At 35.4% G+C, this 25,339-nt stretch overlaps 3 protein-coding genes across 3 annotated transcripts; 2 read left to right on the top strand and 1 right to left on the bottom strand.

Annotated features, from left to right (window-relative positions):
* Positions 1-1,276: 1,276 nt before the first annotated feature.
* LOC128244441 (iroquois-class homeodomain protein irx-4-A-like) lies at positions 1,277-2,266 on the top strand. Its single transcript, XM_052962446.1, has 3 exons — positions 1,277-1,321; positions 1,570-1,703; positions 1,951-2,266. Exons 1-3 carry the CDS (start codon positions 1,277-1,279, stop codon positions 2,264-2,266), a joined length of 495 nt encoding a protein of 164 aa, XP_052818406.1.
* Positions 2,267-7,858: 5,592 nt separating this feature from the next.
* On the top strand, positions 7,859-18,673 carry LOC128244780 (aurora kinase A-A-like). The gene is made up of 8 exons (XM_052962858.1): positions 7,859-7,955; positions 11,528-11,672; positions 12,234-12,345; positions 13,112-13,191; positions 13,777-13,915; positions 14,245-14,393; positions 16,705-16,936; positions 17,423-18,673. Exons 2-8 carry the CDS (start codon positions 11,530-11,532, stop codon positions 17,519-17,521), a joined length of 954 nt encoding a protein of 317 aa, XP_052818818.1. The 5' UTR covers positions 7,859-7,955; positions 11,528-11,529; the 3' UTR covers positions 17,522-18,673.
* A 3,139-nt stretch (positions 18,674-21,812) lies between these two features.
* Positions 21,813-22,538, bottom strand: LOC128244440 (uncharacterized). The gene has a single exon (XM_052962445.1). It carries the CDS (start codon positions 22,536-22,538, stop codon positions 21,813-21,815), a length of 726 nt encoding a protein of 241 aa, XP_052818405.1.
* Positions 22,539-25,339: the final 2,801 nt, after the last annotated feature.

Below are 25,339 nucleotides of genomic sequence, written 5' to 3'. Positions count from 1 at the left end.
GCAACGATTTGGAAAACTGTATTCATAGGCATTTGGATCATATGTTTTGGTCTAAAACCTACAAGAACGAGGGTATCACAGTCACAACAGATGTACCAGTATGTGGTAGTTTATTGAAACGAAGCCTGGCAATGAGCCTAGTTGTATATGAATTGTTTATATTGTGATTAATTACGTGGAAACAGGGGCGGATCCAGAAAATTGACGTTAGAGAGGGCGTAACTTCCCTCAGAACCGAATGTATAAGGATAACATGCTTGCATGGGGATTTGGGGTTACTCCCTCAAGAAAATTAAAGATTTGTAGTCGGAAATTGTTCATTATAAGCGTATTTTATTACTTTTTTCTCCCATATTGATATAAAAAGTACAATAAGACGATTTTAGAGGTGGCGCGTGCCGGGGGCGGGTGCGCACCCTCTAAATCCGCTCGTTGGAAAATAAGTTGACTTTACCTATGTTTAAAACTTAGTATAGGTTATATATTATGGGCATTCAATGTCCTCATCTGTGTTGTTCATTAACCTAAATGTCGCCAAAATGATGCAGTCATTACCCTCATGCCTGTATTCTCAAGACACACACGCCCATTTCGGCGGCACAGCAAAACGTACTTTATATAACACTGTCTCGCCGTCAAACAGATCAATACTACGAAAATAAGACTTATTTGGCTTTTTACGTCTACCTCATATGCTCATAAATTAATGACGGTAATGTTGGAAGGTAGTTGGTAGTTGGTAGTAACTATCAACTACCTTCCAACTTTACCGTCATCATAAATTATCGTTTTTGTTGTCGCTGTTTTCTCGGCTACCTATGTCGTTCTACGAGACCTTGTGGTGATCCTGGAGAAACCAGTCCCTTAAAGATCATAAGCGGCACGTTTGAGTTCCCGACATTACTGGAGGCTGAACTATTAACGCTAAATGCTCATTGACACATAAGTCCCGAGTGTACCGCGTCAAAGCTCCCGGTGTGACGTTGTCTTTGTGAGTGAATTAGAAGTAAAACATTTCCATAAAATCAACATTTACTCAGACCCCTGGCTCGCTATATCTGGGTTTTCAAATCATCGTGGCGGCGGGGGCCGCTCATCTGTCATCTTCCGGTGACACGGCTCCACAGCCTGCACAGTTCCATGGTGAGGGGAAGCACTTCACAATCACATCCGAGCTATTTCATAGCACTGTCTGAATGTATCATTTCAAGTGTGGCAGTTGTATATTAACTGGTAGTCATTTTGGGGTTTGAAATATTACAATAAACATTTATAAATGGACATAGAAAACCAACATCGTAATTTCTACGGGAAAGCGTTGGTGAGTATAAACTTTTTCTTAATTTCTAAATATCGCGACCTTATATTGACACAGTTATATTCAATTAACAATTTTATCTCCTATTAAAATGGTTTTTAAAAAGGAAAAAAGAACAGTAAAATAGTTTTGACGAGATTACAAAATTATATCAAGTGAAAAATAATACATATGTAATATGACCGGTTTCAAATTATGCATTGGTGAGCTAGAATAACCAGAGCAAAGACACTTTTGTTTAAATTGTCCAGCCAATATACAGCCTGGTTGTAAACGAGCATTTAGACCGGTCAGATCACGTGCGTGCTGTGTGGGGAGGGGACGCCATCACTGGAAGCCTAAATAGGGACTTGACGTTTTATCCGCCACGACGTCAATTTCAGACGTAAGGTTTCTTGCGTTGATATATTATGCTATATGCTATGGTAAGTTAAAAAATCGAGATTTACTGTGCCTGAAATTGTTTTGATAACAAAAATAATTTAATTAATTAATACCGTACCTAAAACAATATTCGCATTGGCCTGACCGACTTACCTAAAATGTAGGGATTACGTACGTTTTGTTTTCTTGGAGTAGGTCAACAACTGTTGTTAGGAGCATTTGAGTTATATTTATTTGGACACCTGCAGATCATGGGTAGAACCACCACACACTTTAGACGGAGACTCCCCCGGCAGTTCTTCCAACCGGAAGGTGCAAGTGAGGGACAGCACGGGCGCTCTAAAGTTGTGGCTCGTGCAACACCGGAAGAACCCGTATCCAAGCAAACCGGAGAAAATCATGTTGGCGATCCTATCGCGCATGACCTTGATTCAGGTGTCCACGTGGTTTGCGAATGCCAGGCGGCGCCTCAAAAAGGAATATGCAGAGGAGCAGTTCTACTCGGCAGGTCGGGCGGCGGCAGGGGAGAGCGGGTCCCCATCAGTGGAGGGCACTTTGCAATAGACAAACGATCATATTATACACTTCATTTATACACTATGAGTCGATTCGGTTTCAATATTGTTTCAAATTTTATTTTCTTCTTTGCCTTTTTGCGTTGAAGAATATAATGCAAATATACTTGATTATATATTTGAATTTGTTTGCATTCTGAGTTTGCAAATACTGAAAAAAATGATTCTGAAGTTATATTTCAACAGCCTTATCGCTTCAAATACTATATCCTCATTTTAGTCATATATATATATATATATATACACACACACTCTATTCGATATCATTATATTCACTCACTCAAAGGAATTACTGAAGTATTTCTCAGATTTTTTTTATTTGCTTGTAAAGTAGATTAAGATGACTTCTGAGTAATAAGAATAGTGTTCGTACAATATATTTGTTCATGGGCGTTCATGGTTGCACTTTCAACGGAAGTGAACCTTCTGCTGCTTAAACCTAGACAATGTAAAACAGGTAGCAAACAATTTGACAAGCTAGTTTATGCTGACAATCTGTACAATTATACATTGTTCAACATTTCATTTAGAGTTGTAAATGTGCGCCTTTCAAATATTATCAGATTGGCTTAAAGATTTAATATACGTCGCCATCGGATCGGTTCCGGTACATTTGGAGTTGGGATATGTTCATGAGTCAAACAATATACTAATAGTTTTTTTTCTATGGTACGAGGGGTGTCTTTTAGGATGACTTTATTTTTCGAATGTTGCATAATGACAATTTATTTGTAGATTTATTCGGAAATAACAGTATTTTAATTTCGCCGACTTATTTTCTTTTCGAATCAGAATCCAGTTTGCTCTATTATTGTAATCTGGCGTACATACCCTCAGCATCCAGAATGCCACACAAAATTACTGCACTTAAACAATGTCAGAAAATCTCGAAATGCCTAAATAAGCCGTGTCCTCTATTTAGGCATTTCGAGATTTTCTGACATTGTTAAAGTGCAGTAATTCATAGTTATTTTATGCTAGATAGTTGGTATATTATTGAAAGATTATTTCAAGATTTTTTGAAGTTTAAAGATTTATTTTTTTAACATGATTTATTTTTATAAAAAAAAATATCATGAATAAATGTCTTTGTTCAGGTGTATATTTGTGTTCAAGTATAAAGATTTTTTCTTTCAAATCTATTTTTTTTTATCATTTTTTATGCATAAATATAGCTTTATATGAATAATTGAAATTTTATGTTTTTTTCTTATATTAAGAAATAAAAAATAAAAATAAGGGCCGAAACGTCTCCGTAATCAGGAGCCGAAAGGTCTACAGGATGGGGCCGATTTGGTAAGGGGCCGAAAAGGTAACCGTTTAAACTAGGGGGCGATTTGGTAAGGGGCCGATTTGTGTGGTAGCCGTTGGAGTGACCCCTTTAATAAAAAAGAAAAAAATATATACTTCAGGTTAAATGCCACTAAATTTTGTACAGGTCAAATGACACCAAAGCAGGAGCTCATTCCCACCAAATCACTGTGGTGCAATACCTACTTCGTCATACTTTTTTGCCCCAAAAGTGTCGCAACTGGAATATTACATCTCTAAAATGATTAAATATTAGTCGTCTGTAGCCTTTGAAGCGATGAAAATCGGGTCCCTAGACTTACCGAAATACGATTATTTACCGAAAGAAGGATAAAATTACCGAAATACGCATGAAAGTAACCGAAAGACGCCTTCTAATGCATTTATTTTTTAATAATCTTGTATATATAATGATTATACGCATTGTAGCCAAAAAATATAAAAAAAAATATTTAGAAATAATGACTTTATTGACAAAAGAATTTCCCTTTTTTAGTCAAATAGAGTTATCTCCCGTCGTCAACCGAAATACGATTTATGGATATGGTTAAACTGGAGTAAACATGATAGAAATTTACCGAAAGACGCTTGCTATTGTATTTGTTTTTAATATTCATATATATTTGATGATTTTACACATTGTAGCCAAAAATTATAAAATAATATCTAGAAATAATGAGTTTTTTGACAAAAGAATTTCCTTTATTTAGCCAATTAGAGTATTCTCCTGTTCTCAACCGAAATACGATTTATTGATATGTTTAAGGTGAAGTAAGAACATGACAAATATATACAGTTAACTTTATACTAAATTTTTATTTTATTTTTCATCATTTCTCTATATACATGACATATACATTTGATTAACATCGAACATGGAAGGCTGCATAAAACATACAAGTTTACAAGTTTATTTCTCTTTTCCCAGAAGGTCATAGACCATGTGGTACAATTTGCAAAATATATATGGCAAACGTGCATCAATATTAAGTTGACATGATCTCATACATGCATTACGGTAGCACATTTTACATAGGAGATGACGACTTATATTCACCTATTACATGATGTACATGTTTATAATAATTCACATTTTCGTCGTATGTGTCAAAAGTATATATGCAACATAAGACTTAAAAGAATAAAGAAGTGTGACAAAAATCCAGTTGTACTGACTTTACATATTAGATTAGACCTATCACTAGTGCTGTAGATAATTTGACAAATTAAAACCTTTCTCATTTGAATTATTGAATTTAAATCACATTGATAACGAAAGTGTGAATTTTACATACATTTTACATACTGCATACACCATTTTCGACAATAGTAATATTTAAAGAATTTATTTAACAAATTTGATTTGATTGTGCACGGGAGATGATTGCTATGGTCTTATCACTCGACCTGTATATCGAGTTATGTAACATCCGCCGCACTATACCTTTAACAATATATTGACATAGTTACAATATAATTTCTTAACATAATTGACTGCAGTTATCTAATAAAATGGAACAAATTTGTATATAAATGTGTATTGTCCAAACAATTTTGGTTACTGATAGCGAACATTACGTATTGTGCGATTTTTTGGGAGATAATCAATATGGTCATATCGCCTGACCTATATATCGTGTTGTTGAACGTTTAATGTACAGTATAGAAATAGACACCGCTATACCAATATGATGGAATATAATATATTTCTTTAATTGATTAACTGTGATATCCTAATGAAATAGATTAAACTGCTATATTTATGTGCATTATCCAAACAAATGTATATAGCGTTACTGAACTACTTTATATATGAAGAATAGATTGAAAACTTAAGGGACATAATATTGTCAAAAAGCAAAATACAAGATTAGCCACCCGGTAAATCTAAAGATGTATGTTTACTTATGTATTTCCTCTATCCCAGATATTGCCATCAATGACAAGATATGAGGAGGAACAATTAGATAACAGCAGTTTCGCTTGTAAAATAACTAGATATACATATATTTGAGCTGTAAAAAATTATATTATATAGGATGTATCACACATTTACATGGCTGAAATTGAAGAAATATCACATATTCATATGACTAACATATATTGATCAACATGTCAATTGGAACAATGATATAATAAGAGAAAACATACACTGTAGTACTATACTGAAATTGAAGAAATATCACATATTCATATGACTAACATATATTGATCAACATGTCAATTGGAACAATGATATAATAAGAGAAAACATACACTGTAGTACTATAAGTCTAGCTTTAACAAAAGTATAGACACACACGAAAATCAATAACATACTAATCAGCTCCATATAAAATATCTGAGCGCATCACGAATGCTTTTGAAATATATATACTCAGTTTTCTAATTAACAATTGACCTTACGACAGGATTTGATTGACAGGTCCTATCAGCCAATCAGAATGCAGGGCTGATAAGCCGTGTTGCTATCCGCCATTTTGTCCGTCAAACTGACCAGAGTCCGTCATATACATGCGCTGGCAATTCCTCGCCTTTTTAAGTATTATGGTAAAAAGGTGTTGTCATGGCACTTGTAATTCGGATACAAGGTAGCCAGGCCGACTAAAGATGGCTTCCAATTCGTTCCGTATTCGAAACCAGCGAGTTATTTAGAAAAATACAAGTGCTGTATCAGACTCTGTGGAAGACCTCATCAACAGCTGAACTTGGAAATTTTGAAAGATCGTTCAAAGGCGAAACATCTATACGTCTGTACAAAAGTATTTTTTTGAACAAAACTACTTATTTCAATCCGCTCAAAATTTATTTAATACTGAAATTGTCCGTGCATGACCTAAATAAGTGTTACTATTTTTAAACTATAAACATCGTACATTTATGCTTTGGCTTGTGTTGTCAAATCGGCATTAATGGCCATTTAATATCAGGTTCAACATGGACACGAATTGAATTATGTTTCATTATTATGTGCAATATTTATTATTAACTATGTAGATATTTTCATCGTTGAAATCAAACAGTTAAAGTTAAAATACTTTATTTGTTATGATTTAGCATGGTGCATTAGAAATAATAGCCTGCATTTCCAGCACATATAGCACAAGGAAACTCATCCATCGTTAATGATTTCAGAGTGTAAAGTTCTATTAATTTAGACTTCTTTAATACTTACAGCAATAACTTACCTTTTTACTCGCGATTGTTATTTATGAATCTTCAAATGAAGCCGTCAATTTGTGTGAAAATCACCCGCAATTATAAATGTACACGTAATGCCGTCCTTTGATGCGTAATTATTATGGTATTTACTCAACACGTGTCACAGAGCCGAAAAGGGTTTACCCAAATTAACACACTTTCAATAATACCAAACTGTCCCCCAAAAAACGTGCCGCTACTTTGTGGGGTGTCATATACCGGGTGATAATTATGTTGTTTTAAACATCGCCTGATTTTGTGTATTTGGTGTGGTCTGGTTATTATTGTCCATAAGTAAGCTAATTTATCTGGAGATGAGAACTTCGCTGTTTAAAAACCTCTTTTTTCAATTTTCATATAAACAAAAATTAAAATTTGAAACGTAGATCTAAGTTAGTTAAAAGAAAATGATTTTAGCGACATTTTCGACCTATTTCAAAGGCAATGTTTCAAGTATATTTCAAAATACTTTCAAATGCTGTATATGCAATTGATCTAACATTTCCATAAGAATATAAATGCTATTATTTGAATCCAAATTCATAATCATTTTCATAATACAACAACTAATAAGTTATTTTTACCTGCGTTAAATCGTCTTTCGGTTGGCGAAGGGAGACAACTATTTCACTGACATATTGTCTTTATTCAATTGAACAATAAGTAAATATTTTCATGAACTTTTTCATTTTTATGAGTGTGTTTTAGTTATATGAATATTATGAGATCATCATTAATTGGAATAATTGATTATTTTGGAAGCTTTTATCTGTCTTTCGGTTGGCGAGTCGGCACGTACGCGGAATTCGATCTCGAACACTGAAATTCCAACTGCCTATTACATCATTATATTTTAATATTTTTCTCTAATTTTTGATTTGGTAATGTATTTGTATAATATTAATATAAAAACAATAAAATAAATGCATTAGAAGGCGTCTTTCGGTAACTTTATTGCGTATTTCGGTAATTTTATCCGTCTTTCGGTAAATAATCGTATTTCGGTAAGTCTAGGGACCGATGAAAATCGAGCGCATCAAATCCAGCCAATGAAAATATTCGACGCAAATGAACACCCGCCAATAGAGACAGTCGACCTAACTTTGAAACAGCTGGCAATTAACAACACAATTTTGACGAAAATAAACGAAATCGACACATTTGATGTAAGTATTATCTAGATAAACTATTTCCTTTAATTACCATTGTTGTTAAATGTCTGAAGTATTTCTTGTATTTATTGGCGAAACTTTGAGAGTTGCCATGCTGACAAGTTCAGTCATATTTTGTGAGTTTTTCTCTACTTCATTGTTTTCACTTTTTCAGTCCATGGGCATGGTTCAGGATGTGTCTCATTTGGCATTGAAGAAATGCATTGATGAATATTGGGGACAATTGTGTGTTTTTTCTTGATCAATTGTTTTGCGTGATAAACAGATAAAACTGACAGTTGTACAGTTCATGTAGCAGTTCTCTCGCAAGGGGGTGACTTAGTCCAAATAATTGTACGTTGACGGATTTTTTTTAGATTTTTGATATTGCAAATCCTTCACGTACAAATTGTTTAGTATCAAAAGTGGGTAGTTGTTCCGATCAGGATTCCGGGTTAAAGCATATAGCGTCTATAAAATATCATAAAAACAAGAAATATTACCAGATAATGTTATTTTATATTAGTTCAGTACACAAAAAATAAATATCCAACTTATAATTATGAGTTTGACGGTTTTTCTTCATTTCATTCTGTCAAAACATAACGATATATACATGACGGGCACCTGCAAGGCTTCAGGGCACATTTTTAAATCGCTCGGAACATTTCGGCCATGGCCGAGTTGCTACGATTGTGTAACAAGGTCTATCTCGAAGCTTTGTCGGAGGAGGCCGAGTTATTACGATTGTATCGAGTTGTTCCCCTTCGCATAATTGTTTTCTGTGTCAGTCAACTTTCGTTTTATTGGAAAGGTAAACAACTTGTTTTAATGCATTAAATGCTTGTTTAGTGCAAAATAACATTTCACTTACATGGATAAAAATGAATATAACTCTTTATGATCAATTTCAACCATAAAATACTTCATTTAAAACAATTTCAATATTTTTAAAACACCCCCGTTTTTTGCACATTCCCGTTTAGACGTTAGGGATTGGAAGAATCCCGTATAACACAGGGCTTTTTTAGCCCAAATTGGGAAGACACCCTAGCCTTTCCATTTTGGGAAAATTAGCGCGTAAAATGCTGAAATTGGGAAGAAAACGCACATTTTTTTTGAAATTGGGAAATATGTATTCTTTAGACATATATCATTAAATAAACAAGCTTTAGAAGGCAAACAGATTTGTTTTCGCTTAAATTTCACTTACTGACAGGTTAAAGTTCAAATAGTTTGGCACCCATCATTAAATTGTTAATCAATCATTCAAAGTATTTGCCTGCTAATACTCGTTTGTTGCAAGTCATCAGCATAAAAATAAACAAAACAGAAAACTGTTAGCATTTATTTCTTCAGACACTGAAAGTTCACAGGACAAGCTCTCTGTTTTTTACGATCTTTAAACATCTACAAAATCAACAATAATTATAAATTTTGGTTCATATACTAACCTTTCCCTTCACTGTGACGCCACAGTCAAACAGCGATCGATCGGGCTTCAATCGTTTTAGCGATTTTTTATAATACTTGCTGTTGTGCGACATCGTTTTATTTATAAATTCTTGCAAGGAATTAAGTCAGAGTGATTCCCCTTGTAATTGAACGTAGTGAAAACGAAAGTACAAGTTGCGCGCGCATGCGCAGCGGAAGTTCTTGCCGAAAAAACAAAAACAAAATAATAAAGAAAACATGACGATTTTGCATTGGGAAAATGGATATTTTTGGGAAATTTGCTCTGTGAAATTGGGAAAAAGGTTGATTTTTTTCAATTGGGAAGACGCCGAATATCGGCGTCTGTTAAAGAAGGCAAAAAAGCCCTGTAACACATCTATTATTTTAGACTAGGGGGTGACTTGGGCGCCTTAAATTGCCATATTTTGCCCATTTTTAACAGCAAGGTGATATTTACTTTGCCAATTTTTTTAGCAAAACGGAAAAGTGTCAATCTAGTCAAAATTATTCATTTATAATCAAGTAATCGGTAATCGCCTAATAAAATATCAACCAATCATCAAAACCAGTTACTTGGTATTTGGAAGTTGCAGGTTTGGCCAGTTGAGCTACCTGATTCAAGGGATTGGAACCTAGGGTGATCTCTTGGACTGAGAATCATAAAAAATGTGTTTTAGTACTCTATGATACACATTATAAACAAATAATCCACTTTTAGTCGTATGTTTTTACATATTAAGTATTTTAAAATTTCAAACAATTTTTATCATTCACAAGTTATGAAGGTCAGCAGATTTCGGATATGTATGGAAACGAGCTCAGATCTACAAGATTTTTCTTATAAAACAACTGTATACGTTGCATGCATGTTCATTGTATATACATTTATATAGACAAATACACTTTGGCTGAGCCAAAAGGGATACTTTTTTATGAAAATTCCATCAACAAGCCCTGCTATATAAAATACAGAATTTGAGCTACCCCGGAGAAAATTTTACCAGTGCAGGGCTTGCGTGCTTGTGCCACTTTCGACCATTGATCTTGTATCTTGTAAGGTGAACAATGAATATATAAATTGGGGTTTTGTGTTATGGCTCAGTATTTGTATCAGGTGTTAGGAAAAGTATCACTTCAAGTCTCCCCAATTTGACTAGAGGGAGAAGTCACTTTACCCAAAAATTTCAGCCTGGTTGGAGCCTTTGTCATAGTCATTTAACGATTTAAGGTAGATTTAAGCAGACTCCTGCTTCCATACTCACTAGCGTTAATTCCATGGCGATTGCTGAACACAGATGTTTAACGCTGCCATTGGTTCAGATTTTATGAAATTAGAAGCTATGAAAAATTGGAATTAATATCAAACACTTTTATATCAACGACAACCTTTTCAGTGAGTGTATACCACCTGAAAAATTATGCCATAAATGCTAGACGGAAGATACCCTTTTGCTTCAAATAAAGACTTGAAACAAAGATAATTTTTTCTTCATTAATTATTGTCACCATTACATAATTATTATTGTCAAACTGAGACATTATAAAAATGCAAAGATGACTGGAACAAATAAATGCATTGTGAAGATCTGATGTTTATATGTTATCAAAACAGAAAGTGAAATAAGTGATGATTCATAAATTAAGCATGAAAATAGATTACAATGTATCTAGTTTATTTCAAGTGGTATATTACAATACCCGGCATGGCTTTTTCACCAAAAATTGTGAAGAGGCCTAGCCTTTTCATTTTGGGAAATTTAAACGCGTGACATTCTGCAAATTGGGAAATTTAAATGCGTAAAAGTCTCAAAATGGGAAATTTATGAAGTAAGATCTTCCTTTTTGGGGAAAATATCTGGGAATTGTGAAAAAAATATCTTGAAATTGGGAAAATATGCCATTTTTCGCAATAGTGAAGAAGCCTTATTTCGGCCCCTAGCAAAGAAGGTGAAAAAGCCCTGCCCGGCACATATTATTTTATGCTGATGAAATATTGTCATATTTCGAAATACAATTTTGCTAATAATATCCATTCCTACAGTTGCCCATGTAAAGTACCTAGGTGTTTTTGTTGGCAACACAAAATGTACTTTGTCTGAATGTTTTACTATTAATTGTTTTCGTGTAAACAGAAATGGAGCGCGTTCTGCAGCCTGTAAAAGAAGAAAATCGTCCCCATCAGCCGGCTCCGCAGGGAAAGCCCCAACCTCCTGCAAGCCGCCCAGAACATCAACCAATGTCAGCTGGGGGCTCGCAGCAAGGTCTTGGACAGGAGAGGTAAAAATAAATGCAGAATGATGGGTTTTAACAATAATGTAACTGTGTGTGTGTGGCCATATTTCAACATGTTTAAAAAGACAAAGTATAGAAATAGTATGAAACACATTACATTTCTTTATGATCAAATTGGTTTTTAAAAGAAAAATGAGGCAAAAGCTTCACAATGTCTATAAAATGTTCATAACAACTTTCAGGAAAATCAAAGACTTTGAAAGTTATTTTTTGTTTATCTGTTTTTTCAAGAATGTTTTTGTAATAGCCATGGCATCAATGTCATCATGCATAACCTTTAACAGTGTCCATGACCCAATAACTGTTAAAAGATGATCAATTACAACTTGGTACAAATGTTGCCACTGACATTTAGCAAATGTACAGCAAGGCATTCTGTCCTAACTGTCTGTGGAGTTGTGCCCCCTTTTACTATTGAAAAACAAACATGAGCTTGGTGTTCGCTCGTCAGCACTCTTGTTTGTATATTATAGCAGTAATAGTCATTTGTATTTGAATTCTTCTTGAAATATTTCTACAGTTAAAGTATTATTTTGAATGTTGCAGAAAGCGGTGGTGTCTAGATGACTTTGAAATTGGGAAGCCACTTGGAAAGGGAAAGTTTGGAAGTGTCTACCTTGCTCGAGAAAAAAGCAGCAAATATGTGGTGGCCATCAAAGTATGTGATTTCTCTTTTCTTATCAACAACTGATTTTACAATTCTCAATAAAATAAAACAAAAAATACTGTATTAAAAAATTGTTATATTAATGTGTTAATTTTACTTTAACAATACTTTTGTCCAGCCTCTCAGATTTAGGTACTTATTTGTCAAGTAAAAGTTTGTTTGCTGTCCGATAACAGTGTTCTTTTCGAATAATTTATTGGCTAAAACAGCAGCTGCTATAGGCAGTTGCTCTGGGACTCGCGCTTTTCAGATTCATATATGAGTTCTAGGCTCCTTCCCTTATTTATTTTTATACCCATACAGTTTGAAGGGGGGTATTTTGGAGTCACCAGGTGGTTGGTCCGGAGGATGACATGAAAACTACAGGAAAAACTTTATGGATGAAAGAACATAATGAGAATAAGTGCAGTGTACAAGAACCGTAACTATATTTTAGGTTATGCCAGAGTTATTGCCCTTTGTTACATTTTCTTGTCGGGAGAATAACTTGAAAATTAAACTTTATGTTATGGTCAAGCAAAATAAGAGAAAGTGCATTGTACAAGCACCATGACTCTATTTCAGCTTTTGACAGAGTTATTGCCCTTTGTTACCTTTTTCTTGTTAGCAGTGTTACTACTTAATTACTCAAAGGATTTTACAACATACTTTGGTCAAGCATGATGAGTGGAAAGCAGTGTACAATAACCTCGGAGTTATGGGTATCGAGGAAATGGGTATTATTACAAAACTGTATTTTGCAATGGTCCTTTTTCAGGTGTTGTTCAAGACCCAGCTGAAGAAGTCTGGTGTTGAGCACCAGCTTCGTAGGGAAATTGAAATACAATCACATCTCAGGTAAGGTCCTCTTGTGACTTAAACTGGGAGGATTACATTCAGGATTAATGAGAAGTTTCAATTTCATACAATTGTGAATTTGTTAATTGTGTTTTTGCTGGTCATTTAAATAGTAAGAAGTACCTTGAAATTGCTTTAAAAGGCAATATTAACTGTCAGAGGTTTAAGGTTTGATTCACCTTTGGGCCGGAATCCCTCTTACTCCAACTAAATTTTCAGGATAGGGATTTTGTGTTGTGTATCCTCTTTGCTTTATATCTTTCTGGTTGTTTTTCACTAACACTCATATGATACTACCAGGCTGTTGTTGTTTGCAACATAATTTTGTTGTGCAATAACTTGCACTTTGGCCATAATATAAAATTGTTGAAGATATTCACTTCAAACTAAGTAAACATAGCCAGTGTCTGTGACAGTTTGCATGTGTGTAGCAAGACCAATAATTCAGCCTTAGATAATAATTGTTGAGTTATGCCCCTTGATTGAATGATAAAAATGAGTGTTGGTAGAGCTGTTTAACCTCGTTACTTAAAAGATAATTACAAAAAAGGTGTACCCCGGTACTAATATTTAATGTTTCTTCAGGCATGAGAACATACTGCGGCTGTTTGGTTATTTCCATGACAACTCCCGTGTGTACCTGATCCTGGAGTACGCTCCGAAAGGGGAACTCTACAAGGAGCTGCAGAGGGTTAAGAGATTTGACGAGAAAATTGCTGCAAAAGTATGCCATTTATTAGCATTATGAATGTTGTCTGACCTACCATGCCTCTCTGATAATTTTGAGATGCTCAAGTAAAAAAAAAGGTTTTGCAGCAGTGAAAAAAAAATCCTTTTGGCTAATGTATGCAGTGCTGAGATCAGATTCTGGCTGACAGATAAATAGAAGGGCTACATTTTTTTTTAATCTTTCTGTATTTAAAATTTACTAGTGAAAATGCTGTATGGCATGTCTAAAGAATGCTTAGTGAATATTTCTTATAAATAGTATATTAAGTTTAGTTTATAACCCCCTAACCTATAATAATGATGTGTTGTATTGCAATGTTTCAGTACATAAGCCAGCTGGCAAGTGCCCTGAAGTACTGCCACAGTAAGAAGGTCATACATCGAGATATTAAGCCGGAAAATCTGCTTCTTGGCATGACCGCTAACCTCAAAATAGCAGACTTTGGCTGGTCTGTCCACGCCCCATCTTCCAGGTAAATTGTGGCAAATATTTGCAATACTAACAGATATTATGGGTTTAGCTTTAGAGAAATGGAAGGGTGCTGCAGCATTTCCTTATTTGAAAGCACCCTTCTGGCCACCTAGAGACAAGCTTGGGCACCATTTAGCCTTCATAGAACTAATTGTTTAAGCCTGTTAAAATAACATTAAATCTTATAATAAGATTATAAATTCATACAAACTTACAAACATATTTGGCTGTTAACCCTAATATTACCTTAGTTAAACACAATTCCTAGCATTTTTGGTCAAAACATTATGTTGAAGTTTTGAATCAAGCCCATTACTATTGGTCCTTTCCTCCTGAAGCACCCTGTCCCTCTTCTGCAGCACCATGCCTGTTTTCAAAAAGGGACATATAGGTTAATCTGCGACGTGCAGGTATTACATTTGGCTTTATATTTAAAGGGGCAACACAGCGAGTAAATGGGGAGTGGCTTATTGTAAATTCCCTCAGCTATGTACCTGTCTGTTAAACTCAGTGTTCTATCTTTAGCACACACAAGAGAAATGTAAACAAACAGGGCTGATCAGAGCAGATGATGTATTTCCCCACACTACTATCTTTTATATGAAATAAAGATGACAGAGCCATCTTTAACAGATGTTTTCTTTGAAATGATAGTTTTCTTGTTCCTGACTGGCATTTTGTTATTTCGACTAAATACTAAATCTTTTTTTCTGTATGGGACATCCCTCTCAAATGTTTAGAATCAACATTCTCATTCCAGTCCAAAATAGCAAGGTTTATACTCAGTCTGGAATCCAAAACTAATAATTTGCCAACATACACAATTCAGATAGTGTTGACACCTTTAATTGGTAATTAAATGTCACTGGCTGGAATCTGGTTTGTGTATTGATAACTGGAAATCAAATGCACATTTTGAGTCAAAAAGGAGGGAACTCAAACACAGTTATACATGAACATTTGCAAGACATGGAACTAGTAACTGCCTTCCTTTAAGATAATAACTTTGGGCCGAGTAAGAAGACTCAAAATATGGAACAAAATAATCAGGACATATATATATGTATATATATATAGTTTACATGACTGAAGAACAATAGGAGATATTCACTTTACCTGGCTGGGACATCAACATTTGTTGATAGAAAAGCGAAGGAGCAACTAACATTTAAGCAATGAGGTTCATAATTATTTTTTTTTAAACGACAAATATGAAAACAATGTAACAAATTTAAACCTGGGAAAGATTCACCAGACTTATTTATTACGTAACGCTTCAAAAGGAAAAAGTGTTAATTTCATAGAAAACAATTAGACTAAAATGTAGCATATGAAGCTGATGATATCTATCAATAATTTTGGGATATGCAGGGGGAATAAAAACTTATCAAGGTTTGTTCACTTTTGGTACTACAGTATTTGATAGTGAGGCATGTCGTCTGCTACGAGCAAGCTGCTAGGGATGTAAACACCAGCACGTGGTAATGTTTACAACAGAGAGTTCATAACCCCCAGAACACCAATTAGCCACTCCCCCGGCAAATTCAAATTTTCAATCTGACAGTTGGATTTTTTTCTCAGTCATGTTTCTAGTAATGTTTCAAAAACAAATTAAGGTTTTCTTATTTGTTTAACCTTCATTCTACATGCCTGCAAAGTGTCATGTCTCAACTTTTTGTAAGCATTGCATAAATTTGGAAAAAGTGTCCCTGATGTGAAACATGCATAAAATTATACAAAAGTTTGCCCCAGCGCCACCTGGAGGTTTATATAGTCCTGTTGCCCCTTTAACAAATTGGTGTCTTAAAATTAGGACAGGTGTATATTGTGATAGTTGGCACTCTTGTAAAAACCCGTTTTAAATCCTTTATAGTGTGGATTGTAATATTAAACTTACTAATTATGTCTCAATTAGCATGAAATATGAATTTCAAATTGGTAGTGTTCACTGCCTGTCTTAAATTAATTAATTTAGGATTTGTCACGATTATTCATACATATGTATTACACAATTTTATTCAGCGAATTCACAAACTGTGTCTTATTGTAGCATATTATTACAACTAGTACATTTTATAGATGCATTAGTTTTTGTTGTCAAAAATGAGCATAAAACACCAAGTTAGTCATAGACAACTTATTATCGTGTTTATCACGGCAAACATGAGAAAATATGTCCAAGAGAGGAATAAAATAATCATTCGTTTAGTAAAAAGCCTTCATTTAGTAAATTATTCCTTTCATTTTCAAATGAATGCGATGGAAATAAAGCGATACACTTTTTACAACAATACCCATCTCTATTTCTACAGGAGGACGACGCTATGTGGCACACTGGACTATCTTCCCCCGGAGATGATAGAAGGCTCGTATCACGATGAAACTGTCGACCTGTGGAGTCTCGGAGTGCTGTGTTATGAACTTCTCGTGGGAAAACCTCCCTTTGAGACAGAGAGCAACACGGAGACATACCGGAAAATCACGAAGGTGGATGTTCGATACCCCTCTTACATGTCGGAAGGTGCTAGGGACTTGATTGGAAAGGTAATTACAGGCAATGCACAGTTAAAGTAATAGTTACTGCACCTGCTTTCCAAGTTATTAAAATTATACACAAGCACAAGCCGATAATTATAATTTCAGTCACAAGGGTTTCAGATGAAGCAACTGTTGTGTACCTTGTTTTCAATGTCAAGGTTCAATAACTAACAAGCGTTAAAGTGCAAAGTGTTGCAATTTATCAGCATGGTACATGGGTGCTGGAAAGTTGTTTTATTTCTACTATATCAGCTAACATGCATACATGTATGAAATGAATTAGATGAAAACTAGAACATAATACAAATAAGTAATATAACGGTTGTTTGATAACATATTTGCTTTGCATGTAGAAGTTGTCTGTGAATTAGGCACTTTTGAGTATTATTAAGGATACTGAAAATACTGAGTTAATGATACCGAAAAACTTGTGCTTCAGAACTAATATTCAGTTTGGTATGAAACTATTCACATGTCACTTGTCTGTTTCAGCTGTTGAAGCACAATCCCAAAGAGCGGCTGCCTCTAGAACAAGTGCTGGTTCATCCCTGGATAACGGCAAACTACCACTCTAAGGAAAACCCACACTAACCTCACGTCCCACCGGCTTCTCTACTCTTCAGGAACACAACCATCAAACAGTTACAGCATTTTGAGTTATGAACAATGAAATTAACTGTTTTGGGGTGATTGTGAGGGTACTGGACATTCTGGTTCTCATAAAAGTTCTTAACATTGCAGAAATGATGGTTTTTCCAGATTCTAAGTGCTTAGAAGTTGGTGCCTTATACAGGATATGATTCTGTATCTGCAGTGCAGTTCATTAAATAGTTCTTTTGATCATAGTGCTGAGGGCTTTTCTTTATCTACAGGTTCTTTTCAGATGTGCAGAACGATTAAAATGGTTTTTAATAATATTGTAACCCTAGCATTAGCTCGAGACTGTGTGTTCCTGTGAGTTTTACCAGCATTTGCTCGAGACTCGGTGTGTTCCTGTGAGGTGATAACTTCTCTGTGATAGTGGATCCGTATAAACCAATTGACTTACATATTGTGTCTATTCATTGCCAGACGGGCCTATCAGCATTTCAAGTTGGTGCTGGGAATAATACCAATTTCGATACCGATTATTGGAATTTGATCAATGATCAATTAATAAACATTCCCTTAGCCCCATGGATTCATTATTTTATATCTATGTCCTTCTTATGCACATTTATCTGTAATGTTTTTTCATTGATATATCCTTGATTATTTTCATTATATTTTTAGAAGAACAAAATGAGACTAAAATAGTCTATAAATAGCTCTTTGAGGGTATAACTCGTAATGAATTAAGACATATCACTAATGAAAGCTGGTGATGATGACCTTTTCAATTTGTTATCGGCGAAAATAAATTATTGGAACAAACTATTGGAAATACATCACACATGTATTATTTATCATAAATTAAAGCTGATAAGCCCTTGAAGCAATCGGTGGATGATCCCTCTGTGCAATTTCCTCACTAGGTCAGTCCAAGTCCACAGTTGCAAATTATCTGTTATTCTATATTACATGAGTCTCATGCACTGAAATGTGAATACAGTTATTAATATTATATTGTATATATTGGTTAATTGTCTTTCATCTTTGTAACATAAACAATATTGAGTTGATGGTAATAAATGTATAAGGACAGTCATTTTGAAAGCACTGAGAGTACCAATTTGTAGTCATTTCTTGTACATGTACATAGTTTCATGTATTTCTTACATTCTTTTCTTTATTTACAAGACTTTCTACTAAAAATTTGGTTGAAAAAATACTTCAACATTTGTATGCCTTTTTCAGAAGGATTCATCCATCAAATAGATGGTTTCTGTTTCTAAGGACATATGTTAAAATAATTATTTATTATAAATTGACATTGTATATAATTTATACTTGGAATTTTAAACATATTTATGTGAGTAGGCGATGAGTCTTATTCAGTACTGAGGCATCCAGTGAATAACATGAAGGATTTACTTACTGTGGTTAAACTTACAGGTAAAATGACTCTCAGAATGTATTTGTTATCTGAGCCACATCGCTCATTTTTGGGTCTTTGGACATTATAATTTATTATTATGCCCCCTTTTGAAAAAAGTGGGGTATATTGTTTTGCACATGTCGGTCGGTCTGTCTGTCTGTCTGTCTGTCTGTCGGTCGGTCGGAATACCAAATGGTTTCCGATCAATAACTTGAGAACGCTTTGACCCAGGAACCTCATACTTGGTAGGTGTATTGGTCATGACCAGCAGATGAACCCTATTGATTTTGAGGTCAGTGGGTCAAAGGTCAAGGTCAGTGTGACCTTAACATGAAAAACGGTTTCCGATCAATAACTTGAGAACGCTTTGACCGAGGGACCTCATACTTGGTATGTGTATTGGTCATCACCAGCAGATGAACCCTATTGATTTTGAGGTCAGTGGGTCAAAGGTCAAGGTCAGTGTGACCTTTACATGAAAAACGGTTTCCGATCAATAACTTGAGAACGCTTTGACCCAGGAACCTCATACTTGGTAGGTGTATTGGTCATGACCAGCAGATGAACCCTATTGATTTTGAGGTCAGTGGGTCAAAGGTCAAGGTCAGTGTGACCTTAACATGAAAAACGGTTTCCGATCAATAACTTGAGAACGCTTTGACCCAGGGACCTCATACTTGGTATGTGTATTGGTCATCACCAGCAGATGAACCCTATTGATTTTGAGGTCAGTGGGTCAAAGGTCAAGGTCAGTGTGACCTTTACATGAAAAACGGTTTCCGATCAATAACTTGAGAACGCTTTGACCCAGGAACCTCATACTTGGTAGGTGTATTGGTCATGACCAGCAGATGAACCCTATTGATTTTGAGGTCAGTGGGTCAAAGGTCAAGGTCAGTGTGACCTTAACATGAAAAACGGTTTCCGATCAATAACTTGAGAACGCTTTGACCCAGGGACCTCATACTAGGTAGGCTTATTGGTCATGACCAGCAGATGAACCCTATTGATTTTGAGGTCAGTGGGTCAAAGGTCAAGGTCAGTGTGACTGTAAGCTGAAATTTTATTTAAGTGTCCAAATCCTACTAACAATTTGGCTCCCAAGGGGGCATAAATGTTTCACTAACATCTCTTGTTACAAGTAAAATAATCAAATATAAAAATAAAAAAATAATGATTTTTTCTTGGTATATCAATTTCTTCCAAATTTCTTTCTTTTAAAGGATTGTCATTGGCACATCAAATTTTCAATGATTTATGACCATTAGTTCACTCATGTTTCCATAGCAACCACAGATTTCATCTTAACTTTATTTGACTGCATATAGTTTAAAATAGCCCAATGGATTGAAAATACAAAAATGAATCATCAAATTTGTCTTAATGATCCATAAAGATTCTGTGTTATGAAAACAACTGAAATTATAATGTAGTTGTAATACTGATATGTAAATGTTGCCCATCTTCATTATTGTACTTCCGTAATGATGTCATGTGGCTGACGTCAAACTTAGTAGTCAAAATATACAATACATGTCCTCAATTGTAAACATGTATCTGAGGCATTAGGTGATATCATCATGATATTTTCGTTATTACTGCAAGGTCATTTCATTCAAATGCCTAATAAAAATAAAAGTAAATACATGTTCTGAAGGCCCCTTATTGCATGACGGGGCTCATATATTTACTTTACATTGCAGTGTTTCTCATTACCCAGATAAACTTAAAGCAGGCATAAAGTTTCATATAAGCCTTTTTCTATAAGCGTTGTTTTTATCATAGCTTTTTTGCCGTAACTTAAAAAAAAACCCAGACAAGAATGAAATTTGGAACACATGTTGCCAGATACAGAACTCTTCTTTAAGTAATTGTTATGTTTTGCCTCTTTTCGACAGTAGAAAAAAGAGAGCGATGGTGTTCATACTTTGGGAGCTGCTATTGTTTTTAAAAAAATACTTGCATTTATATTATGAACATTTTGTATGTTGAACATTATTGTATAGAACATTTCTCTGTGTATGCTCATTGACCAGGTATGTCTGTTCTATTATTTTCCGAAATGACTTTGTTTATTCTACTGTTTGGAGCGACTTGTTCAGTAGCAGTAGTGTATTACTCATACAAATTGTAAAATATGTTGGCATAAATGAAATGTGTTTAGTACACGCTTGTACAAATGTTTAATTAACATGTATGTGTGTCTCTTATTGTGACTGTTATCAAATTATCAATAAAGTCTGGTACAAAATATTTATTGAAATCTTTAAAAAAAAACACAGTTAAAAAAATTCACCCAGATATGTCTTTTTAATAGTTTGAAACTTGGTACTACATTCCGGGAGGAAACATTCAAATAAGTGGTTAAGTATTTTCCCTTGTTGGGCGCCAAATGTAACAGACTGCACAAATTGCAATGTGCACCTGTCAGGGTTCGAACCCACGACCTCTCGCTCTGCAGGCGGACACTCTACCGCGTTGCTGTAAAAGCTAGCTCTATGGCGAGACAGTATAAGTGCCGCTATATACATTGTATAACCGGTTACATTAGGTTTCAAGTTCTTTAACAAAAACAGCTGTGAAAATAAAACATAAGCTGCTCATGGTGTGATTAAAGTGTACATGGGTGTTTTTAAAGATAAACACCCATTATTGATAGCAAAGATTAATTAGGTTACAATTAATACAGAAGTTTAGATGAAAGAAAATATGAAAGTACATGAGAAATAAATTGTAACAAAAATACTTCAAAGGAGGAGAAAACAAAAAAGGACATGAAAAGCTGAATTAGCTTATGCACTGAAGATAGGGGCCTCTGATCTCTAGGACAACATGCCCTAGATGAGCTCCGGTCAAAACTTTATATCAACTGATCAGATGTTTGTTGGTTGGTTGAAAAGCCACATCATAGTATGACCTGATACTAGTTAGTTTTGCAGTCCTTACAGATATGATGCTTTGCTGGTTGTAATGGAGATGGTTTGTTGGGACAGTGAGAGATGGTTTGTTGGCACATGGAGAGATGGTTTGTTGGGACACGGAGAGATGGTTTGTTGGGACTGGGAGAGATGGTTTGTTGGGACATGGAGAGATGGTTTCTAAGGACATGGAGAGATGGTTTGTTGGGACTGGGAGAGATGGTTTCTTAGGACATGGAGAGATGGTTTCTAAGGACATGGAGAGATGGTTTGTTGGGACATGGAGAGATGGTTTGTTGGGACTGGGAGAGATGGTTTGTTGGGACTGGGAGAGATGGTTTGTTGGGACATGGAGGGATGGTTTCTTAGGACATGGAGAGATGGTTTGTTGGGACATGGAGAGATGGTTTGTTGGGACTGGGAGAGATGGTTTGTTGGGACTGGGAGAGATGGTTTGTTGGGACATGGAGAGATGGTTTGTTGGGACTGGGAGGGATGGTTTGTTGGGACTGAGAGAGATGGTTTGTTGGGACATGGAGAGATGGTTTGTTGGGACATGGAGAGATGGTTTGTTGGGACTGGGAGATATGGTTTGTTTGGACATGGAGAGATGGTTTGTTGGGACATGGAGAGATGGTTTGTTGGGACTGGGAGAGATGGTTTGTGGGGTCATGGAGAGATGGTTTCTTAGGAGATGGAGAGATGGTTTGTTGGGACTGGGAGAGATGGTTTGTTGGGACTGGGAGAGATGGTTTGTTGGGACATGGAGAGATGGTTTGTTGGGACCTGGAGAGATGGTTTGTTGGGACTGGTGGGACTGGGAGAGATGGTTTGTTGGGACTGGGAGAGATGGTTTGTTTGGACATGGAGAGATTGTTTGTTGGGACATGGAGAGATGGATTGTTGGGACTGGGAGAGATGATTTGTTGGGACTGGGAGACATGGTTTGTTGGGACTGATAGAGATGGTTTGTTGGGACTGGGAGACATGGTTTGTTGAGACTGGGTGAGATGGTTTGTTGGGACTGGGCGAGATGGTTTGTTGGGACTGGGAGACATGGTTTGTTGAGACTTGGTGAGATGGTTTGTTGGGACTGGGAGAGATGGTTTGTTGGGACTGGGAGACATGGTTTGTTGAGACTGGGTGAGATGGTTTGTTGGGACTGGGAGAGATGGTTTGTTGGGACTGGGAGACATGGTTTGTTGGGACATGGAGAGATGGTTTGTTGGGACTGGGAGAGACGGTTTGTTGGGACTGGGAGAGACGGTTTGTTGGGACTGTGAGAGATGGTTTGTTGGGACTGGGAGAGATGGTTTGTTGGGACATGTCGAGATGGTTTGTTGGGACTGTGAGAGATGGTTTGTTGGGACTGTGAGAGATGGTTTGTTGGGACTGGGAGACATGGTTTGTTGGGACTGTGAGAGATTGTTTGTTGGGACATGGAGAGATGATTTGTTGGGACTGGGAGAGATGGTTTGTTGGGACATGGAGAGATGGTTTCTTAGGACACGGAAAGATGGTTTGTTGGGACTGGGAGAGATGGTTTGTTGGGACTGGGAGAGATGGTTTGTTTGGACAGTGAGACATGGTTTCTTGGGACATGGAGAGATGGTTTGTTGGGACTGGGAGAGATGTTTTTTTGGGACATGGAGAGATGGTTTTTGATTGATGTGGTGGTGTGGAGAAAGTTATGTTTATTTATGCAAAGCGTGGTTTGGTAGATTTAAGGAAACCAGAGAACCCCCATTGACTGGCTTGGTGACTGCGAATTGATCCCTGGACACCTTACTGTGAAGTTGGTGCACTAACATGGCATTTGATGTTTTTTTAGGTAAACGTTTTCGTATATTAAAATATTTTTTTTAGTATGTTTCCATGAGGTATCACTTTTAGCATTGGCCAGTTTATATTCTTGTCTTGGTAGCCAAATCAAATCGAATCAAATTTTATTTTCAGTCAGTATGACATAACAGAGAAACATTAGCTAAGAACTATTCACCGACTACATATTGTAACGCATAATTATATAACATACAAACGAGTATAACAGCATAAGTAAACACATTTAAGTATAAAATTTTAATGTTGTAAATTAATGAATAAGCACATGATTAAAACATGAATACAGATTTCCGCTACCATAGCCGCCTAATGCAGACCATAAATTCGGGTGTCCCCATTACCTCTATCATTCACCGGCGAACTACCACAGCATTGTAAACCGTACTCAAATATTCGGCTTCTGATTACCGCTATCGTACAGCGTGGGAATACCGCTTATTTTTATAATCCTGTACATGTTTTGCTAAAAGCAGAGACTTGAATCTCCCGATTAAAATGCGTTAGCAATTAGGTAAAATGTTTATCAATTTTGAAACAGTACAAATTTATAACACAATTAAAGAAATTAATTACAAACATTATATAGTACATAAAATTATATAACATAACACCCTTATAAATCAAGTTTGCATTTCACGAATTAGTGACATATACATTATCCCTAATAAGGTAATGTTCTTGTGAAAATGTACATTTTTCCTTTTACTTAAACCCTTTAATAGACATATTAATACAATAAAATGCATTTTATTTGTTTTATTATGAAACGGCAATTAAAATATTCACTTATTAATAAATATGACATATCGGCATAACTACGCTCTGGTTGACTTTGGAAAAATACAAAACTCTCATTAATACACTACGGATATGATGAATTTTGAACAAATGTAGGATTAACCGTAGACGTGTGTTGTAGTAATTTGATTTAAGACAACAGCGCAATGGTAATCCTGTGATATGTAGGTTGTGGTAATTTTCATCTTCGGTATTGGCTACCTTTTTAATGTTTATAAAACTACTATAGGCGAGTTTTGTAGATAGGAATTACTTCTTTGAACAATTTGTTAAGTACATAAAGGATAATACACTCTAGTAGTTCTAGCACAAACATTTCAGGTATATGTATTTCAAAATTGCCGGAGACGTTTAATGTTATGATCAATCTTGGAATTATACCACGTGTGCATGCATAGATACACTATGGCAGTTTTAACTTTTGTAGTAACTCGATATTTATGTCTGTTGTTTTCCTCATAAATACGCTACGGCTTGTATTTGATATTTCTAAACAGCAATTTTGTACTACAGTACTTAGTAGAAAAAGGTTTTCCAAAATATTTCAAAAGTACAATGCTTAAAAAGATGTTTGTAAGGCAACCTTGCGAAATGTTTTTATTATTTCAATCATATCATGCATGTGTGTGCTTGAATTGGAGTAAATTGAAAAAATCCACATAAACAAATCAGACATCACATTATCACAGTTTTCCAGGCAAGTGTCATTCTATGTAAAATTCAGTAATAAAACAAAAAGTGAAACTTATGATTTAAGAAGTGGTGTAACAATGTTTGTGTCTCTAGTTCAGTGTTGTTTGGGTCCTTGACGTGTACCCCTTAACATGGCCTATT

The sequence above is a fragment of the Mya arenaria genome, chromosome 8 (genome assembly GCF_026914265.1).
Source record: "Mya arenaria isolate MELC-2E11 chromosome 8, ASM2691426v1".
Classification (NCBI taxonomy): domain Eukaryota; kingdom Metazoa; phylum Mollusca; class Bivalvia; order Myida; family Myidae; genus Mya; species Mya arenaria.
The sequence above is the reverse complement of the archived record's forward strand: the minus strand, read 5'-3'. Positions and strand labels throughout refer to the sequence as shown.

Bases quoted from the DNA above. Each gene is read 5' to 3' on its own strand.
- LOC128244780 (XM_052962858.1), top strand. From the start codon at position 11,530: ATGGAGCGCGTTCTGCAGCCTGTAAAAGAAGAAAATCGTCCCCATCAG. The intron at 13,916-14,244 runs GTATGCCATTTA...GCAATGTTTCAG, and splicing joins ACGAGAAAATTGCTGCAAAA to TACATAAGCCAGCTGGCAAG. The intron at 16,937-17,422 runs GTAATTACAGGC...TGTCTGTTTCAG, and splicing joins CTAGGGACTTGATTGGAAAG to CTGTTGAAGCACAATCCCAA.
- LOC128244441 (XM_052962446.1), top strand. From the start codon at position 1,277: ATGGACATAGAAAACCAACATCGTAATTTCTACGGGAAAGCGTTG. The intron at 1,322-1,569 runs GTGAGTATAAAC...TAAATTGTCCAG, and splicing joins ATTTCTACGGGAAAGCGTTG to CCAATATACAGCCTGGTTGT. The intron at 1,704-1,950 runs GTAAGGTTTCTT...GGACACCTGCAG, and splicing joins CCACGACGTCAATTTCAGAC to ATCATGGGTAGAACCACCAC.
- LOC128244440 (XM_052962445.1), bottom strand. From the start codon at position 22,538: ATGACCCCACAAACCATCTCTCCCAGTCCCAACAAACCATCTCTCCAT.